Here is a 20,049-nt window from a genome sequence, read left to right as displayed (position 1 = left end):
AAGCTGGGCTACGGTCCCGCACACCGTTAGGCCGTCTTCCGCTCACGCCCCAACATCGTGCAGCCCGCCTCCAGTGGTGTCGCGACAGGCGTGAATGGAGGGACGAATGGAGACGTGTCGTCTTCAGCGATGAGAGTCGCTTCTGCCTTGGTGCCAATGATGGTCGTATGCGTGTTTGGCGCCGTGCAGGTGAGCGCCACAATCAGGACTGCATACGACCGAGGCACACAGGGCCAACACCCGGCATCATGGTGTGGGGAGCGATCTCCTACACTGGCCGTACACTACTGGTGATCGTCGAGGGGACACTGAATAGTGCACGGTACATCCAAACCGTCATCGAACCCATCGTTCTACCATTCCTAGACCGGCAAGGGAACTTGCTGTTCCAACAGGACAATGCACGTCCGCATCTATCCCGTGCCACCCAACGTGCTCTAGAAGGTGTAAGTCAACTACCCTGGCCAGCAAGATCTCCGGATCTGTCCCCCATTGAGCATGTTTGGGACTGGATGAAGCGTCGTCTCACGCGGTCTGCACGTCCAGCACGAACGCTGGTCCAACTGAGGCGCCAGGTGGAAATGGCATGGCAAGCCGTTCCACAGGACTACATCCAGCATCTCTACGATCGTGTCCATGGGAGAATAGCAGCCTGCATTGCTGCGAAAGGTGGATATACACTGTACTAGTGCCGACATTGTGCATGCTCTGTTGCCTGTGTCTATGTGCCTGTGGTTCTGTCAGTGTGATCATGTGATGTATCTGACCCCAGGAATGTGTCAATAAAGTTTCCCCTTCCTGGGACAATGAATTCACGGTGTTCTTATTTCAATTTCCAGGAGTGTAAATCAGCAGCGTCATTGATGCACTCCTTTATAAACTCACCTTCAGCAAATGGTTTTCCAGCTCTCGCTATGTTAAGAGCTATCTTATAACTTGGACATACCGCTGGGCTATCATTGTTGTCGTCCTGTAAAATTGAAAACAGTGCTCCATAAAATGTTACATCAGTTGGATTTGAGACATGATGAAAGAAAGTCGCAGATCTCTCGTGACAACAGCAACTTACGTTGGATTCATCTAGTATCGTCAGGTCGCTCTTCTTAAGCTCAGTCAATTTCCCCATCCCCTCAAAATCCGACAATAAATTGTACTCGTCCTTGGAAAATTTATTATAGTGGCGTTCAATACTAAACTTCCACTGACCAGCGAGAATACTGCCTCATATTAAACATTTCGAATTTTCACGTTTTTGCACAAAGAAAAAACGATTCTCCCATTCAGTTTTAAAAGATAGCAAATCTCCACGTCTCCATTTCCTTGATTTACTCTACATTTTCCGGTTCTTGAAATACAACGTTCACTACGTAGTGGTCTCTTCGCATCAACGTCCGCAACCTGCCGGCTGTCGCCACTGCCCCGGTCGACGATTGAACGCGGGCAGCACACGTGCAGCGCTGTGCGGTCATGAGCCGCGGGCAACGTTTGCCCGCCCCTGATCTAGAGCTTTACATCGGCAGACGATCTTGTACACGCAGAGGAATATTCCTAAGTCAGCTTTTATATTCAACTAAGTTGAATGTTTTGTGGCATGACAAAAATCGACTCTCTAAGTTGCACCACTGAAAATTGGGAGTTCAAACATGCAACTGCAGTAAGCGACTAGCTGTGACCACAATTTTTTTGCTTATGCGTGAAACGCGCGTTTTTCTGTTAATTTATGGATGTCTTTGCTTGTTTATATGTTAAATAATTTGACTGTAAATTACAAACAACAAACGCGAATAGAAAAAAATTCAGCTGCATTTGAAATCGGAATAAATTTGTACCATACATTTGCTGGCAGCGTAGTAATGAACATCTTTGGTATGTTTATCTACCTGATGATAAACATGGATGAAGTTTTGTTTTTATTTGCGGCAATAGCTAAACTTCGACCTCTAGTAGATATTTGGAGTCAGAGTTTCGTAACAGTGAGGCGGTAGAAAATGACACGTGTTTTGGGAGGTATTTCACAGACTGTCAACGTCTGTAATACAATTCCGTTCCTAGTAAGTTTATGTATAATTAATGTTGTCATTCTTTGTGGTTTCTGCTGAAACTAAGAGTTTCTCTCAGCCATAGAAACGTTGACGTTGCTTGCTGTGCAAAATAGTCACCCCCCCAGTAGTATTTTAGACGCGTTTTGTTACATGTTTACAGCCACCTACGTTATTGTAACAACAGCAAGCCAAGCAGTCCACTACCCGAACGTACACCACAGTGCCCATTTTGCGTGGTCCTATTTTGAGTTGTTATGCCCCTTTGCCTTCATACGACCTAGAACTGTTCATACAGCCAGTAATGGGTGGGATGGGTGTGGGGAGGTTGGTTACCTGCAGTTGTATGCACATTGTGGACCACAGCGCATCTTGATACTGTTCACAATATAAAATTGTTGCCATAGTGGAAAGAAGCAATGAGAGACAGAAAAAAAGTCCTGGGGATGACTGGGTACCAGATCCTGGATATTTGGATTTGTAGTCTAACACACGTTCATTTGACCATTAACTACACTTTGTTTTTAGGCCGTCAAGTGGAAGTGAATTACTTTGAACACTAAATTTGAAACCATTAAGTATTCTTTGCAATTATGTTAGATCATGGAAGGTTGCTTTGAAATGCCATTGCCACAGCTTCTATATTTTTTCTACTTTTTTTGGGATTAAAGCTGTAGTGACAAACTAATACATAGCACAGCAAGAAGAACTGATCTTTAGCGTAGCCAGAGGTCGGCACAAGTTGGTAGGTGAAAAGTTTGCTTGACAGTAAAGCCAACAAATGTCTTATTTTAATAAAAGGCCACCTATATTATTGACCATTTGCGTTTGTAAATCATGAGCTGCAAACATATTTTTATTGTTATGTCCAGGAATATACTGTTATCTTCTGGGATTATGGTATTGTTTTTCCAAGCACATTAAGCACAACTTAGTTATATTCATACAATCAAATCTCCAGGCAGGAAAATCAACAATGTTAGGAAAAAAGATGGTCCATTGAGTTGCAGATAGGCACAGTGAAAAGACTATTACACATTATTGCTTTTGGGCAAAGCATTCTTCAGCAAAGAAAATGCACACACAGTCACACAAGTAAAAACACTTCATGCACACATGACCACTACATCTGCCAGCCCTGACCGGAATATGACTGTCATATGAATAGCTGCCTGGAGTGGAACAGGGAAAGGAGAAGGATAGCAAGGTATGGATGGGGCTCGAGACTGCCAGACACAGCTCCAGGAGGTGGGGTGTGGAGGGAACAAGTAGAGGAGCAGGGAGGGGGAAAGGACGGGTGGGTAAATTGGCAGAGGGCAGCATACACAGAGGATGAGGGAATGTGAAAAGGGAGGTGGTGATAGGACAAGGGGGCAGAAACTATTGGGTGGGGGGCAGTAGGTTACTGTAGGTTGAGGCCAAGATAATTTTGGGAGTGTTATAAGGAGAAGTACCATCTGTGCAGCTCAGAAAAGCTTTTGGTGGAGGGGAGGATTCAGATGTCCCAGGTTGTGAAGTAACCATTGATATTGAGCATGTTATACTCAGATGCATGTTGAGCCAGGGTGGTCTACTTCACTCTTGGCCGCAGGTTGGTGGTGGCCATTCATCCTGGTAAACAGCTAGTTGATAGTCAAACTAATATAAAAAGCTTGCAATGGTTGCAGCAGAGGTGGTATAGAACATGGCTGCTTTCACTGGTGACCAGGCCTTTTAGTCATATTCATGCCAAAAACTGGCATAATTACTTCATTAATCAAATTTGTTGTCTTTTGAGGATTTTTAACTAGCTGTTGACAAAACCCTTGCATTCCTGTTGCCCTTCAGGATGAGCACTGTAACATTCTGTTGCAAAACACATAAGTAATGGCACTGCACTTTACTTACCCTTCCTCTGATAAGATTAGCAGTAAATTTAGTTTGTTGCGTTGGAGCATCTCAGTTTTGAGAATCACCCCTTGCAATTACTCATGCAAGCATTTGGTGACTATTAACTTGTATTGCTGCCCACTCCTTGCGAAATGTAGGTCGAATGTCCTCTCCACAGTGCAGTGACTATTCTGAAACTACAATTTTCCCATGAACTAGTAACATTCTCTCCAGCCTGATAACTAAATCTCCAGGAAAGACAAATTTCAATGTGACTGAACAGAGCTTGTACTGGAATTTCCAGCAATTTAAGATTGCATCTTTACATTACCTAGTGACACACATGATCCATTATCCAACCCCTGATGTGAACTTGTTGCTGTTACGGTTTTCAACCTTAGCCCTGGGCTGGAGTTCCAGTGTGCGCTGCAGAAACGGATACATGTCATACTCATATTCTTTTACCTACAATATGGTGCCTTCATCTTTGCAGATAAAGAGTAATATTCGATACTAGCCACCAGCTTTGACCAATGATGTATGAAACATGCGACTGAACAACATTGTGATTTATAATGTGATATCAGTGGCGATTTTTTCAAACGGTTTACGCTACTCATAAGTGTGTCACTGCAACCAGGTTTCAGATTTATTGGCTTCACCAGTTGACAACCAAACTGTGAATACTTGCACCATAAGGTTATATCACACTACCCATTAACATTACGTCACTGGCCAAACCTGACAAATAGTATCAAAAATTCGTCTTGACCCATCTTTGCTACTACGATGTGCTGGATATGAATTACTACAGTATAGGCCTATATCAGAGAAGAAGACGTCCCTCTACATTTCTGGGTTAATGGCTTTCTATACTTCAAAATCAGTGGCTCTTGTTTATAGTGCATGATTGCATCAGAAATTAAGCATATTGCCCCCCCCCCCTCTCTCTCTCTCTCTCTCTCTCTCTCTCTCTCTCTCTCTCTCTCTCTCACTATTTTAATAACTACACAGAAGGTAAGAAAGCGGATATTTTCAAATATATATCAAGTTTCTGTCCTGTTGATTATATTGTGTTGTAGTATGTGTGGAAAACTATAATCTTCTTCTCCTTAGGTAAGGTGTCTCAGCAGAGACATAAAACCAGCAGTGAAGAATATTAAAAATGATTTGATTGGGCCACCTAATCAGCTGTCTAATCTGCGCCCCATTGTTTTTCACATACCAGAAAATGAGTCTGCCATTGAAAAGAAGTTTCGTCTGGAACGAGAAGAAACACAGAAGTGGAATGAAGCTTTCTGGGCTACACACAACAAGAGATTTTTTAAGGTAATATTTTAACATGCAGAGGTTTCAACATTATTTGCTGCTCCAGTATTTCTTTTAACAGTGTGTGATGCTGTATATAGCATTGCTTGACCTAGGGCCTAATGTTTTTTTAAATCCTTTCTTCTGAATTTCACATCAATTCATGTTTGAACCTGCAAAAGAATAAGTTTTCACTTTGTTTTGTGACTGTACCAATATGTATGAAAGGCATGCCGAAAGTGAAATTGTCTGTAATCATATGGCATTTTTCATAACGTCATCAGTAAACGATTATTAACTATTTGGCTTTGGCAAGACAGGCATAAATGGTTTACTATTGAAAACAGACTTGTCAAGAGCTTTTTCTGTCAAAACAGAAGTTACCTTGAGAAAACTATAACATTACAGAGAGATTGAGTGTTTGTCCAGTAATTACCTTCAGGAGATGAAATTCCAGATTGTCGACACTATATAGTATTTTCGCTTTTATGTATGTGTCTGTTGGTGGTACTGGAATTCCAACTGCTGTTGGTAAGTACTGACCATCAATCTTGTCTCTTTAAAATGTTAGTGATACTTCTTGTAGCTCTGTGCTAATACTTGCAAACATATAATAAAAATAGTATATTGTACAACAGGTTCAGGCAGCCCTTGATAAGATTTCAAAGTGGTGCAGTGATTGGCAGCTTGCTTTAAATGTTCAGGAGTGTAAAACTGTGCACTTCACAAAACAAGGAAAACATTTTATCATATGAATATAATATCAGTGGGTCACAGCTGTACTCTGTAAACTCATACAGATATTTAGGTGTAACAGTAAGGACAGGAAGTGGAACGATCACTTAGGCTCACTAATGGGTAAAGCAGGTAGAAGACTTCAGTGTATTGGTAGAATACTAGGGACATGCAGTCTGTATACAAATCACTCTTGCTACTCCTTCTAGAACATTGCCCTTGAACACACACTTGACAGTGTGTGGGACCCATACAAAATGGGGACTAGTAGCGGGTATTGAACATATACAGGGAAGAGCAGCACAAATGGTCCCAGGTTCATTTGACCCACAGGAGTGAGTCACTGAGATGTTGAAAGAACTGAGCTGGCAGACCATTGAAGGTAGACAGAAACTATCCCAAGAAAGTCTACTGACAAAGTTTCAAGAACCAGCTGTAAATGATGACTCTGGGAATACACTACAACCCCCTACATATCATTCCCATAGGGATTGTGAGGATAAGATTAGATTAAATACAGCACAAGTAAAGGCATTTAAACAGTCATTTTTCCCGTGCGCCATATGTGAATGGAGTAAGGAAAAGCTCTAATAGCTGGTACAGTGGAGAATAGATATGGATGTAGATTCTGTTTTACAGTAGCTTACCATGTACTGTACTAGCATAGCCTTACAAAAAGTGTTGATAAAATTATAAAAACGGTAGGATTGCCTGTTAGTACATAGTTTCAGGAGGCAAAATGTGTAGTACTGCTGAGAGACTCCAATACAAGTAAAAGAGGCAAAATATACCTCTCCTCCCTGAGGAAAGAAATATTAGTTCTGAAAAAGGATAAACCATGGCATTTGATACCATCCACTGGCTTTGATAATGATGTCATACAAAGCCACAAAATGCAACACAAACATGATTTCAAGATGGCGACCAGTAACCCTAAACATTTCCATGGTGCAAAAATATAAACATCCATTACAGAATCGTACAAATTCTTAACAATAAATATTGAAGCTAATGGGACTGCCACGGGAAAGTAGGGATTTTGGGCAAGGACAATCTTAAAGCTAAAATGACTGCAAAATTACTTTAGGAGTAAAATATATAAAATGCAACAATGACGGAAACAAAACAATAGTTTTAAAAAAGCAAAAAACTCACAAAAGAGCAAATAAACTGTAACTGGTTTTGAAAACCTCGATTGAGCTATATAGCTCAACTTCAAACACCAACACCGCTACACAAATACTAAAACAGATCACACTACAAAATGCCAAATAGCAATGGTGATATACAGACTGAAAATTTCCAAAATCTAGCATAAGGTGGTGTTGACATTGTCAATCATTCTTCCTGTGCTCCATACATGAATGGAACAGGAAGAAACCATAATAACTGGTGCAATGGGACGTGCTCTCTGGCGTGTGCCTCATAATGGATTGCAGAGCATAGATGTAGATGTAGTTGTCAATTTGATAGACCAACACCACTACAGGAGTCCTTAAAAAGATTACATGCCGAAAAGGAAGAACAGATACACAAACCAAAAAAATGCGAAAACTAAAAATGACGATATCTACAAAGGCAGTCACTATACAGTTCAACTTGAAAGACCAGCACAAAAATTGCACAGCATGTAACTCTACAAAAACCTAAAAGACAAGACAAATACATGTTTGACATCAGTTTCAGTATACAGGAAACACAATAATTCACATGAACACACAAACTGCTTAAAAAAAAAAGCCACACACACAAACAACAACAACCACCACCTTACCAACCAAAGTTAGGTGACACATAAATGTAGCAAAGGGTGGATGGGTCATAAACACTATTGCTTGAATATCAAGTCCAGACTTCTAAAACTAAAAACCACTCTGACAGAATGCAATACATTGTCTCTCCAGCAATACCATGTATGCTGGTCCCTGGTCTGGGATGCAGTGACTTTGTTCAGTCTCACACTTTCTCCACAAACGTAACACTTCACACACTTGGCAGTTAAATCAAATAACTATAAGAATTTAATTACGAGTAGCTTCTCCCCCCCCCCCCCCCCAGCTTTCAGTTGTGACCTGCAGGGACATACTCATGAACTTTGTTGTCATATTAACAATAAAACTAAACTCTTTGCCTTTACAAATGTCTGCTTGTGTCTGTGTATGTGTGGATGGATATGTGTGTGTATGCGAGTGTATACCTGTCCTTTTTTCCCCCTAAGGTAAGTCTTTCCGCTCCCAGGATTGGAGTGACTCCTTACCCTCTCCCTAAAACCCACATCCTTTCGTCTTTCCCTCTCCTTCTCTCTTTCCTGATGAAGCAGCCGTTGGTTGCGAAAGCTAGAATTTTGTGTGTATGTTTGTGTTTGTTTGTGTGTCTATCAACCTGCCAGCGCTTTCGTTTGGTAAGTCACATCTTCTTTCCAGAATGAGATTTTCACTCTGCAGCGGAGTGTGCGCTGATATGAAACTTCCTGGCAGATTAAAACTGTGTGCCGGACCGAGACTCGAACTCGGGACCTTTGCCTTTCGTGAGCAAGTGCTCTACCAACTGAGCTACCCAAGCACGACTCACGCCCCGTCCCCACAGCTTTACTTCTGCCAGTACCTTGTCTCCTACCTTCCAAACTTTACAGAAGCTCTCCTGCGTAACTTTCAGAACTAGCACTCCTGAAAGAAGGGATATTGCGGAGACATGGCTTAGCCACAGCCTGGGGGATGTTTCCAGAATGTTCAAGGCAAAGGTCCCGAGTTCGAGTCTCGGTCCGGCACACAGTTTTAATCTGCCAGGAAGTTTCACATCTTCTTTGTTTTTAGATATAACAATAAAATTATATTTTTATCAGCAAACAACACACTGCACTAATAATATCTGTGTGCTATTGTGTCAAACTTTGTCATAGTATATAAGTGTTTAATTCTCATTGTAACAGGGTTTCACAATCTTTGGTTTAGATAAATTAGCTGACTCAGATGCAATTCAGAGGCGTCTCATTTCCATAGTCCTGTAGCTGATTTTCTAGTTGTTGTGCCAGTTGGATAATATGCTGCTTTCTTTAGGACTCAAACACATCCAAACATTTCTCATTCAAACCAAAACGAATCCAATTAGAATGAATTTTTATTTCTTGCTTCCCTCTTCCAACATGTGTATGGAAAGATACAAAAATAATTGCAACAGTAATTAAAGTAACAGGAACAGGGAATGATTGTCATTCCTTTTTAACTGCAAATGTGTGGACAGAAAGCAATGATACATGCATGAAGAAAAAGGGGGAGGTTGGGTTAGTCTGATGTTTTAAATAAATAGAGTCACTTGAAGTGTGCTCAGATTTATGTATGCCATTTCTAGTCTGATATGAAGCACAATGTTCAGGAATTGCGGCACAAAGATAGCAGGTGCACAAAAAGTTTTGCTTTAGACCTAAAGTACAGTATTAGCTTGAAATATGAAGCAAAGTCTTCCCACATTCAAGGACATAGATAGTCCCAGAACAGAACAGTCATCCATTCCAGTATTTAGAAAAGTGTTCCATAAATCCCAACAGGAAGAGGAGCCATCAAGGATGTGGAATGAGTAAAATGCTAATCTACTCAAACTGCTATTTGCTTCTAAATTATGTATATTAAGAGAAAAACAGCAAGTTTGAAAAATGCTACTGTTCCTCCTCCTATACTGCTCAGCTGATGTTATTATCTAATACTTCAAACAAAAGCATGTACACAACTTTACGCAGACAGCTATCAGACGTCTGTATACTGACAAAATTAGGATATATGTAATACAAATATTAAAAGTTAGACAAAATTTACATTCTTGGTTCCGAGTATTCTGATAAATTATAGGAGTGGCTAAAGAGGTGTTCTTTTACTTTGAACATTTCCAAATACAGGGCTATTACAAATGATTGAAGCGATTTCATAAATTCACTGTAGCTCCATTCATTGACATATGGTCACAACACACTACAGATACGTAGAAAAACTCATAAAGTTTTGTTCGGCTGAAGCCGCACTTCAGATTTTTGCCGCCAGAGCGCTCGAGAGCGCAGTGAGACAAAATGGCGACAGGAGCCGAGAAAGCGTATGTCGTGCTTGAAATGCACTCACATCAGTCAGTCTCAGTCATAACAGTGCAACGACACTTCAGGACGAAGTTCAACAAAGATCCACCAACTGCTAACTCCATTCGACGATGGTATGCGCAGTTTAAAGCTTCTGGATGCCTCTGTAAGGAGAAATCAACGGGTTGGCCTGCAGTGAGCGAAGAAATGGTTGAACACGTGCGGGCAGGTTTCACGCGTAGCCCGCAGAAGTCGACGAATAAAGAAAGCAGGGAGCTAAACGTACCACAGCCGACGGTTTGGAAAATCTTACGGAAAAGGCTAAAGCAGAAGCCTTACCGTTTACAATTGCTACAAGCCCTGACACCCGATGACAAAGTCAAACGCTTTGAATTTTCGGCGCGGTTGCAACAGCTCATGGAAGAGGATGCGTTCAGTGCGAAGCTTGTTTTCAGTGATGAAGCAACGTTTTTTCTTAATGGTGAAGTGAACAGACAATGTGCGAATCTGGGCGGTAGAGAATCCTCACGCATTCGTGCAGCAAATTCGCAATTCACCAAAAGTTAACGTGTTTTGTGCAATCTCACAGTTTAAAGTTTACGGCCCCTTTTTCTTCTGCGAAAAAAACATTACAGGACACGTGTATCTGGACATGCTGGAAAATTGGCTCATGCCACAACTGGAGACCGACAGCGCCGACTTTATCTTTCAACAGGATGGTGCTCCACCGCACTTCTATCATGATGTTCGGCATTACTTAAACAGGAGATTGGAAAATCGATGGATCGGTCGTGGTGGAGATCATGATCAGCAATTCATGTCATGGCCTCCATGCCCTCCCGACTTAACCCCATGCGATTTCTTTCTGTGGGGTTATGTGAAAGATTCAGTGTTTAAACCTCCTCTACCAAGAAACGTGTCAGAACTGCGAGCTCGCATCAATGATGCTTTCGAACTCATTGATGGGGACATGCTGCGCCGAGTGTGGGAGGAACTTGATTATCGGCTTGATGTCTGCCGAATCACTAAAGGGGCACATATCGAACATTTGTGAATGCCTAAAAAAACTTTTTGAGTTTTTGTATGTGTGTGCAAAGCATTGTGAAAATATCTCAAATAATGAAGTTATTGTAGAGCTGTGAAATCGCTTCAGTCATTTGTAATAACCCTGTATTTAAGAACAATTTTCTGCCACGTGTCCATTGACAAGCTCTTTAGCAACAGGAGATAAAACTCCATTCTGAATCCTATAATGGGATGCACAACATATATGGAAAATATTTCTACTTCAAGTATTGTGGTTGTAAATTGCTGAGTTCATTCTAAATTCTCTCTTATTATTAACCATATATACCATTATGGAGTACATGTATTGACACGTAAGTGTAAGAATCCTTAGGTCCCGAGAAAGACTTCCGCAAGATATTTGGTTTATTACAGACCCATTTCATACATTGCAGTCTTTTAAAAAGTGTTTTTGAGAAATTGATGTATGACAGAATAGTAATGCATTTTTCTTAACAGATCTTGTTGATTGCATCTCACAAGGGGAGGCCGCCAATTGCAAAATTCAGATTCGATTCATACTGCGCATAATAAAAGCTCATGGCCAGAGGTGTAATGTGGCAAAGCACCAAGATGCACTTCTCAGCCGTTGTCGAGAAAATCGACAGTTAAAAGAAACCGTTGCAGTGAAATCAGTTGCAACAATTATGCATATAATAAGTTGTTGAAAGTCGTTTGTCGTGGAAAAACTGGCGACTTCGAACATCATTATGTTTTCCGCAAACAAAGTTGTATTTCGCAAATGTTATTAATTGTCTTCATAATGTTAAGCACGCATAGTTAACGGAAGACGTAGAAACGATATTCCGAAACGAATACGTATAGCGTAAGTCAAACGTTCGAATTAGAATAGAGACCCCACGAACACAAATTTGCTGTGGCAGGTATGAAATATAAACTCCGTTACTCGCTCGTTACACTTGAATGACAGATGTTGAATGGGCCGAAACAAGCCGCCGCATAACAGCGTAGTTGCCTGCTAACTTCGAAAGAAGGTAGATGCGGTCCCTAGCGCAACTTATAACATTGTCGAAAATCAGTGCGGACGGGAGAGCTTTGGTACACCCTGTTAAAAAAAACGGAAAAATGGATATATATATATATATATATATATCCATTTTTCCGTTTTTTTTAACAGGGTGTACCAAAGCTCTCCCGTATATATATATATATATATATATATATATATATATATATATATATGAATTACAAAAAACTAATAATAAAAAAAAACTGCATGGCGCGAGTTTCGATCCGGCGACCTTCGGATTACGAACCCGAGCGCTTACCGCTGCGCCACGACGCTGTAGAAAATTACTAATCGTCGAGAGTATTTCACGGCAACGGTTTCTTTTAACTGTCGAGTTTCTAGACAACGGCTGAGAAGTGCATCTTGGTGCTTTGCCACATTACACCTCTGGCCATGAGCTTTTATTATGCGCAGTATGAATCGAATCTGAATTTCACAATTGGCGGCCTCCCCTTGTCAGTTTGACTTTTGTGAAAAGTTTCTGCACAGAGAAGACCTCATAAATAAAATATTGGTAGACCTAAACAAGACACATTATCACTTTGGCATATTTTGTGACATTGTCTAAGCCTTTCATTCTGGATGCCACAAAATTCTACTTGTCATGGGAATGTTCTAACATCCTTCTTGCAAGGATGAAATCTTACTATCACACCAAAAAGCATTGGATCCCATTGACAGACAGGGCCACCGGGATAAAACTAACCACACAATGGAACATAACATGTGGGGCAGCACAAAGATCAGAGCTATGTCCACTCTCATACATAACCTACCAGATTGATCTTCCAGTGACTCTGGAGGAGGGATCAAATGCTGTAATGTTTGCTTATGACATAAGCTTAATAGTCAAGAGCTAAATGCAACCTTGCCAGGCACGGCTCAGATGATAGCTGAACAGGCCTTCAGCTACCGGTAGTTCACAACAAATAACTTAAGTCTTAATCTAAAAAAGGCTCATATTATGCAATTTCAAACAAGCACCAGAAGTAATGGTCAACAAAGTTTAAAATTTCTTGATGTGCAACTAAATAACAAGTTAAAACAGAGTAAGTACAAACATTAAATGATAAAGGAATGCAGTACAGCATGTTTTGCTGTTGGAAATATATCTCTTTGTGTTCAGCTGAACACAAGGGGTTAGTTTGCGCATTTTCACTATTGCGTAAATTGCAAGAAATGTGGTTTTCATAGACCTTTTTAAGGATATTTGAATTCTTATATTCACTTTTCACTCATTTATTCATTAATAGATTCTGTTGCAGATAGTAAAACTTAGTTTCAGTTGAGCTGTGATTTGTACAATCACAACACAAGACAAAAATAATTTTCATGCAGACTTTGCCTTCTTGTCCAGGGTTCAGAGTGGAAGTTAAAGTATTCAACATGCTCTCATCCAACACTAGCAAGAAATTGGAAATAACTACCAATTAAAATTATACCTCATTAGCCAACCCCACAAATTATCTGATCATTTGGTTTCAAGAGTTGAAATTTTCTGTTTCCTACAAGGCTAGTGGTAGAGTACTTTACGGTCCTCTGTTGTTAAGTGTGTAGATAATAATTTTTCTTTGAAAAATGCCAGTGTGTTATGTTGTAAATATGAAGCCACCAATCAATAGAAGGTACACAGTATTTAATATAACTGAGGAAGCAGCAGCTTTAGCCCCTCGTGCCCCCCCCCCCCCCCTCCCCCCAAGTTTTCAGCTTTCCTACTGATTTACTGGATTAAAATTAACTGGTGGCAACACAAATAGCCTTAAGCAGGATAGTGATAGTTTATAGTTAGTTGAGTGTACACATTACTTTAATACAATATTCATTCTTTCTTTATTGTTATTATTATTATTATTATTATTGTACATTTACTCATTCCCCATCCCTGTAATTTCTCCTTCTTGATGGATGCTGTACACAACCTCTTGTAGCACAAAAACAATGATAGATTGTTACCTGATATTCATTTCTATATAGAGTTTAATGAAGGGACATGTAGCACTGTTCAGCTGTTATAGTATTGCTAGAGAATTAAGAATTGAGTGTGATGTAGATACTTTAGCAACCCTGTACCTTGTTCAGTTAACTAACAAAAAACACCATTTCATAAGAACTATTACTAATTTGCCCTACCTGCTTTTTCTCTTTATCACAGGAGCGAGATGAGTACATTACTGCAAATAGTGACCAAAAAGTACCTCTAACAGCAGATGAAATGTCTGTCTTTTACAAGTCATTCCTTGATGAACACTGGAAGATACACATGCGTTACAATGCTGAATGGTACAGAAGAAATGTGTCATTACTTTTTCTAGCCATTCGAGTAAAATTGCATAAAATAAGAAAAATATTGAAATTTTCAAAACCATGAAGTGTGATAAGGATCAATAAAAATGTCAGAAAAAAAGTTTTTTTTACACACACATCTGTGCTCTACTTTATTTGTACTTGATACCTACTTATTAAATATGAGTTGGTTGGATGTAACATTGTCTGATATGATAGTAAATTTATGTCACCTGTCATAAACAGAACATTACATGTTATCTGTTATTGTGAAGTACAGCAGAGTAATCAACTGCACTATAGTAATAGGCATGACCTTATAAGTGGTATTATGCTCTTGTAGCCTCTGACATGACAACTGCCTCACCCAGGAAATTGTTGTTGTTTTTTTAATAAAAAAATCAAAATTTAAGAATTGTTTCTCTCTCTAAATACACCTGTCTCAATAGTTACCTCCTCATATGAGCAGAATGGTTTTTCGTGTGTGAGGCTGAGAAGAAATCACAGGGAGCTTGGTTGGGTGAATAAGTAGCAATTCAAGCAGTTTGGCAGCAACAACTTCAGTGAATATGCTGGCACATTGTGACGAAACAGCACTTTCTCCTTTGCCAAATGGGGCCAAGTTTCCTTCCACTTATTCAAAGCAGATTCAACATTAACAACTCATTGGTTTGACTGTTGTTTGGTTTCAGGAGTATATTGATGAATCCATGTCATACTGACAGAAGTCCTTTGGATTTGTCTTATATTGCTCCAAACACTCTGTTGAAAGTTGCATGTTGCACCCACTTCTTGTCCACCATCAGCAATTTTGGCATCTATTGGGCAGACAATTTTTTTATCACCAACATATCATATAAAATATTAATTGCCGTTACCAGTGACAGATCTATGTCTTTCAACTGCATGCCCTTTATTCGGCAGTCAAGAAAACTGCATTTATTGCTTTTAAAATAACTAACTTCATCTACTGGGTGTCTTAGGAAAGCTTTATCAGAAACAGATGTTTAAGCATGTGTACATTTGTTGATATGGTATCTAAAGATTGTTGTTGGTGATGAAGAGTCACTTGCTTTTGTATCATCACACATTTTCCCAGCTAAAAGTTAATCACTGAATGCTACAACACTTTTTGTATCTTAGTGAAATCCACTGTGCCAGTTCAGTGTCATTTTTGTTTTATCATCATCTAATAGATAACAGTGCACAATAGTAACACCAAATTGCATTCACAACGACATCTACTTTCAAACACAGGTACTTAATTCAGCCATGCTCGCAGTCTTAGCATGGAATCAAGACCATGGTACAACATATTGTGTTACTTTTAAACAGCATGTTGTCAGCTGTGAAAGGCACACTAAGTTCGTAAATAAAATTTGTGACCAGGTGGGCAAACCCCAACTATGGGACTTATTTGCAACTCCTCACCCATTGATGTTTGTTGGAATGAATGTGCAAAACAATAGTAGTAGGGACGAAAGACATGAGGAAGAAAGAATAGATTCTTATTCTTAGTCAAACCATTTAAGTAGCTTTGTTGATTAACTTGGAAGCCGAAAAGCCACATTTATATTAAGCTGGACACTTATCGGCAAATATAATGTTCCATCAGTTTGGGGCATGCTCTGGGCTATTAGTAATTCTTATGTGGTATTTTGGCTGACAACCTTCCAGAAATTCTCAAGGTGAGTCACGTGCAAGATTTTAAAATCACTTTACATAGTACTGTGTAGTAAACATACATTCATCAAAAGATAACATAACTTTGACGCATGCATGTTTATTTAGTAACCAAGGATGATTCGAATTTCCCAATTAGCCCGACTACTGACAGAGAAAATATATCAGAGATACCTGGGCTCTAAGCCACAGCCAGGCAATTGCAGTCAGTGTCTCACTAGTCACTGAAGTCTTACGTACATCCCATTGAATAGTAATTTTGACCTTGCCTGATTAATGTTTTGTGATTTGGACTTTTCCCTGGTTTGTGGTATTTGCTTAGATGACTCAGCTATGCTGTGGACTTGTGTTGGTTGTTAATTCACCTCATGATATCTGCTGTCGGTCACTATTGGAACCACTTGTTTCTTTCCATTGGTCCCCTTATTGCAATCAGTGTGAGTAATCATAAACTGTGTTTCTACCTACGCAGAGTAGGATAGAGAAATTTGTTGCACACTGTTGTGTAAAGTGACTGAAAAATATTGCAAGTGTCTCACCTGGAGAATGTCTGAAAGGTTGTCAGCCAAAATACCAGAACATGAACTAATAGCATCCCGGATGCTACACTGAAAAATGATGGAATATTTGATCTGCAATGAAAACTTTAAGAAACACAACTACAATGTTGTTTCTTTGAATACCTTGCCTAGATATTGTAATTGCTAAGCAATACAAATTTAGCACATAACGTTCACTGAGAACGTAGCTCAAATGAGTTGCCTGGACATTTATATATTTTCAGTTCACACAGTTTGTCTTATATTGATAGTACAGGAATTAATCTACGACGTTTTAGAGAGACATAATCTGTATGCCACTAAAATAAAATATAATTCTTGTTTGTTGGTTTTGTTTAGTAAAATGTTACACTTTGTATTGTACAGTAAGCCTTGAGCAGCCGCTGGTGAAGTATCAGAGCAGCAGCAGTGTAGTAGCGAGTTGCATATTTACCTTTCATATTTGTTTTGTAGTTTGATTCTTAATTTCTTTCCAAGTGTTTGTGCCCTCACATATTTAATTACATAAAATCCTTTCGTATTCTCGTATTTGAGAGGAGTAATATTGCTTATTGATAGCTGTAGAGTATAAATTCGCGGCGTTGTTAGATATTAGCAGTAGGATGGATAGGGTGTGTGTGTGCGGGCGCAGGAGGAACTGGCCGCAGTTCGCGAGCAGCTGAGCGTGCTGTTGGCCACGGTCAGCCACCTTCAGGCTGCTGCCTTGAGGTGCAGGGACGGCGGAGGGTCTGGTGCGTCGCTTGAGACACCCCAGTTGTCGCTTGCTGCGTCCACTGACTCAGCCGCTGAGGCACCTTCTAGTGTACCCGGCGCGTTGGGGCCGCCCTCACCTCAGGGTGAGTGGCAGACTGCAATGCGTTCGTGTCGCTCGAGGCGGAGGGCCAATGTGGAGGCTGGCCGGCTGGCCTCGCCCATTCATCCTGTCAGTGGGCAGGTGGCCGCTCCTTCAGCAGGGCCCGAGCAGACACACGGGGGCAAAGGCTTGCTGGTTATTGGGAGCTCCAACCTTAGGCGGGTGATGGCGCCCCTTAGGGAAATAGTGTACAGGGCTGGAAATAAATCCAACGTGCACTCGGTTTGTCTGCCAGGGGGCCTCATCCAAGATGTGGAGGAGGCCTTGCCTGTGGCTATCGAGCGTACGGGGTGCAGTCGTCTGCAAGTAGTTGCTCACGTTGGCACCAATGATGCCTGTCGCTTGGGTTCTGAGGCGATCCTCAGTTCGTACAGGTGGCTGGCGGATTTAGTGAAGACCGTTGGCCTCACACGCGGGGTGCAAGCAGAGCTCTCTATTTGCAGCATCGTTCCCAGGGTGGATCGGAGTCCTTTGGTTTGGAGCCGAGTGGAGGGTCTCAACCAGAGGCTTCGTCGACTCTGTGACGGTCTTGGCTGCAGATTTCTAGACTTGCGCTATTGGGTGGGGAATTGTAGGACACCCCTAGATAGGTCAGGGGTGCACTACACAAAGGAAGCGGCTACTCGGGTAGCAGAGTACTTGTGGCGTACACATGGGGGTCTTTTAGGCTAGGCAGTAGTGCAAGGTGTCCTGATGAACATTCACCAGTTGACGTGCAGGCAGGGAAATCAGGACGCGCTCAGTGTAAAGACACTTCAGCTATCAAGATATTAGCAGTAAATTTTCAGAGTGTTTGGAATAAAGTTCCTGAATTTATTGCCCTCCAGGAAGCGTGTGGCGCGCGAATTATTCTCGGGACTGAGACCTGGCTGAACCCTGAGATAGTAAGTTCTGAAATATTTAGTGAGGGTTGGAATATGTATCGGAAAGACAGATTAGGCACTGTAGGAGGTGGTGTCTTCATTGCAGTTGACAAAAATAGTGTGTCTACTGAGGTTGAAGTAGAGTGTGATTGTGAACTTATCTGGACACGTTTAACAGGGCTAGGGGAAATAAAGTTAATTGTGGGGTGTTACTACCGGCCACCAGGTTCCACTGTGACAGTTCTAGAATCATTCAAAAGTAGTCTACATTCTCTATTGCAGAAGTAACCTACCTAGTACAGACTGGGATGTCTATGGATTCATTACAGGTGGTACAGACAAGCCGTCATGTGAATTACTTTTGAACACATTATCCAAAAACTGTCTTGAGCAGCTAAATCGACAGCCAACGCATAATGGAAATATTTTAGATCTGGTAGCCACGAACAGACCAGACTTCATCGACAGTGTCAGTGTTGAGGCAGGGATTAATGATCACGATGTTGTCATTACGACTATGGTTACAAAAGTTAAAAAGTCGGTCAAAAAGGCTAGATAAGTATTCTTACTAGAAAGAGCAGATAAGCGGTTGTTAGCATCCCACTTAGTAAATGAATCGACTTCATTTACTACCGGTACGATGAATGTGGAAGAATTATGGGCAAATTTTAAACACATTGTAAATCACACATTGGACAAGTATGTGCCGAAAAAGTGGGTTACGGACAGAAAAGACCCACCGTGGTTTAACAGCGCAATTCAGAGAATGCTCAGGAAGCAAAGGCAGTTGCACTCGCGCTACAAGAATGATCGGGAGCACGAGGACAGGCAAAAGTTAGTAGAGATTCGTGCTGCTGTAAAAAGAGTGATGCGCGAAGCATTCAACCACTACCACCGTCATACCTTAGTAAAAGATCTTGCTGAAAACCCAAGGAAATTCTGGTTTTACGTAAAATCGGTAAGTGGGTCGAAGGCTTCCATCCAGTCACTCACTGATCAGTCTGGCCTGGCAACAGAAGACAGCAAAACGAAAGCTGAAATTTTAAATTTAGCATTTGAGAAATCTTTCACGCAGGAGGATTGTACAAACATACTGCTGTTTGAGTCTCGTACAGATTCCTGTATGGAGGACATAGTGATAGACATCCCTGGGGTTGTGAAGCAGCTGAATGGATTGAAAATAAATAAATCACCAGGTCCTGATGGGATTCCAATTCGGTTTTACAGAGAGTGCTCTACTGCATTGGCTCCTTACTTAGCTTGCATTTATCGCGAATCTCTTGCCCAACTTTAAGTCCCGAGCGACTGGAAAAAAGTGTAGGTGACGCCTGTATATAGGAAGGGTAGAAGAACGGATCGTCAAAATTACAGATCAATATCCTTAACATCGGTTTGTTGCAGGATTCTCGAACATATTCTCAGTTTGAATATAATGAATTTCCTTGAGACAGAGAAGTTGCTGTCCATGCATCAGCATGGCTTTAGAAAGCATCACTCCTGTGAAACGCAACTCGCCCTTTTTTCACATGATATCTTGCGAACCATGGATGGAGGGTATCAGATGGATGCCATATTCCTTGACTTCCAGAAAGCGTTTGACTCTGTGCCCCACTGCAGACTCCTAACTAAGGTACGAGCATATGGGATTGGTTCCCAAGTATGTGAGTGGCTCGAAGACTTCTTAAGTTGTTCTCGATGGTG

General features: G+C 40.9%; 1 protein-coding gene across 1 annotated transcript; it reads left to right on the top strand.

Moving 5' to 3' along the window:
- Positions 1-1,855: 1,855 nt before the first annotated feature.
- LOC126480727 (COA8 family protein CG14806, mitochondrial) lies at positions 1,856-14,785 on the top strand. Its single transcript, XM_050103996.1, has 3 exons — positions 1,856-2,051; positions 5,025-5,237; positions 14,259-14,785. The coding sequence occupies exons 1-3, from the start codon at positions 1,989-1,991 to the stop codon at positions 14,472-14,474; spliced, it is 492 nt and encodes a 163-aa protein (XP_049959953.1). The 5' UTR covers positions 1,856-1,988; the 3' UTR covers positions 14,475-14,785.
- Positions 14,786-20,049: the final 5,264 nt, after the last annotated feature.

This window comes from Schistocerca serialis, chromosome 5, assembly GCF_023864345.2.
Source record: "Schistocerca serialis cubense isolate TAMUIC-IGC-003099 chromosome 5, iqSchSeri2.2, whole genome shotgun sequence".
Classification (NCBI taxonomy): domain Eukaryota; kingdom Metazoa; phylum Arthropoda; class Insecta; order Orthoptera; family Acrididae; genus Schistocerca; species Schistocerca serialis.
Note: the sequence above shows the minus strand (reverse complement) of the source record. Positions and strands in the feature narration are given on the sequence as shown.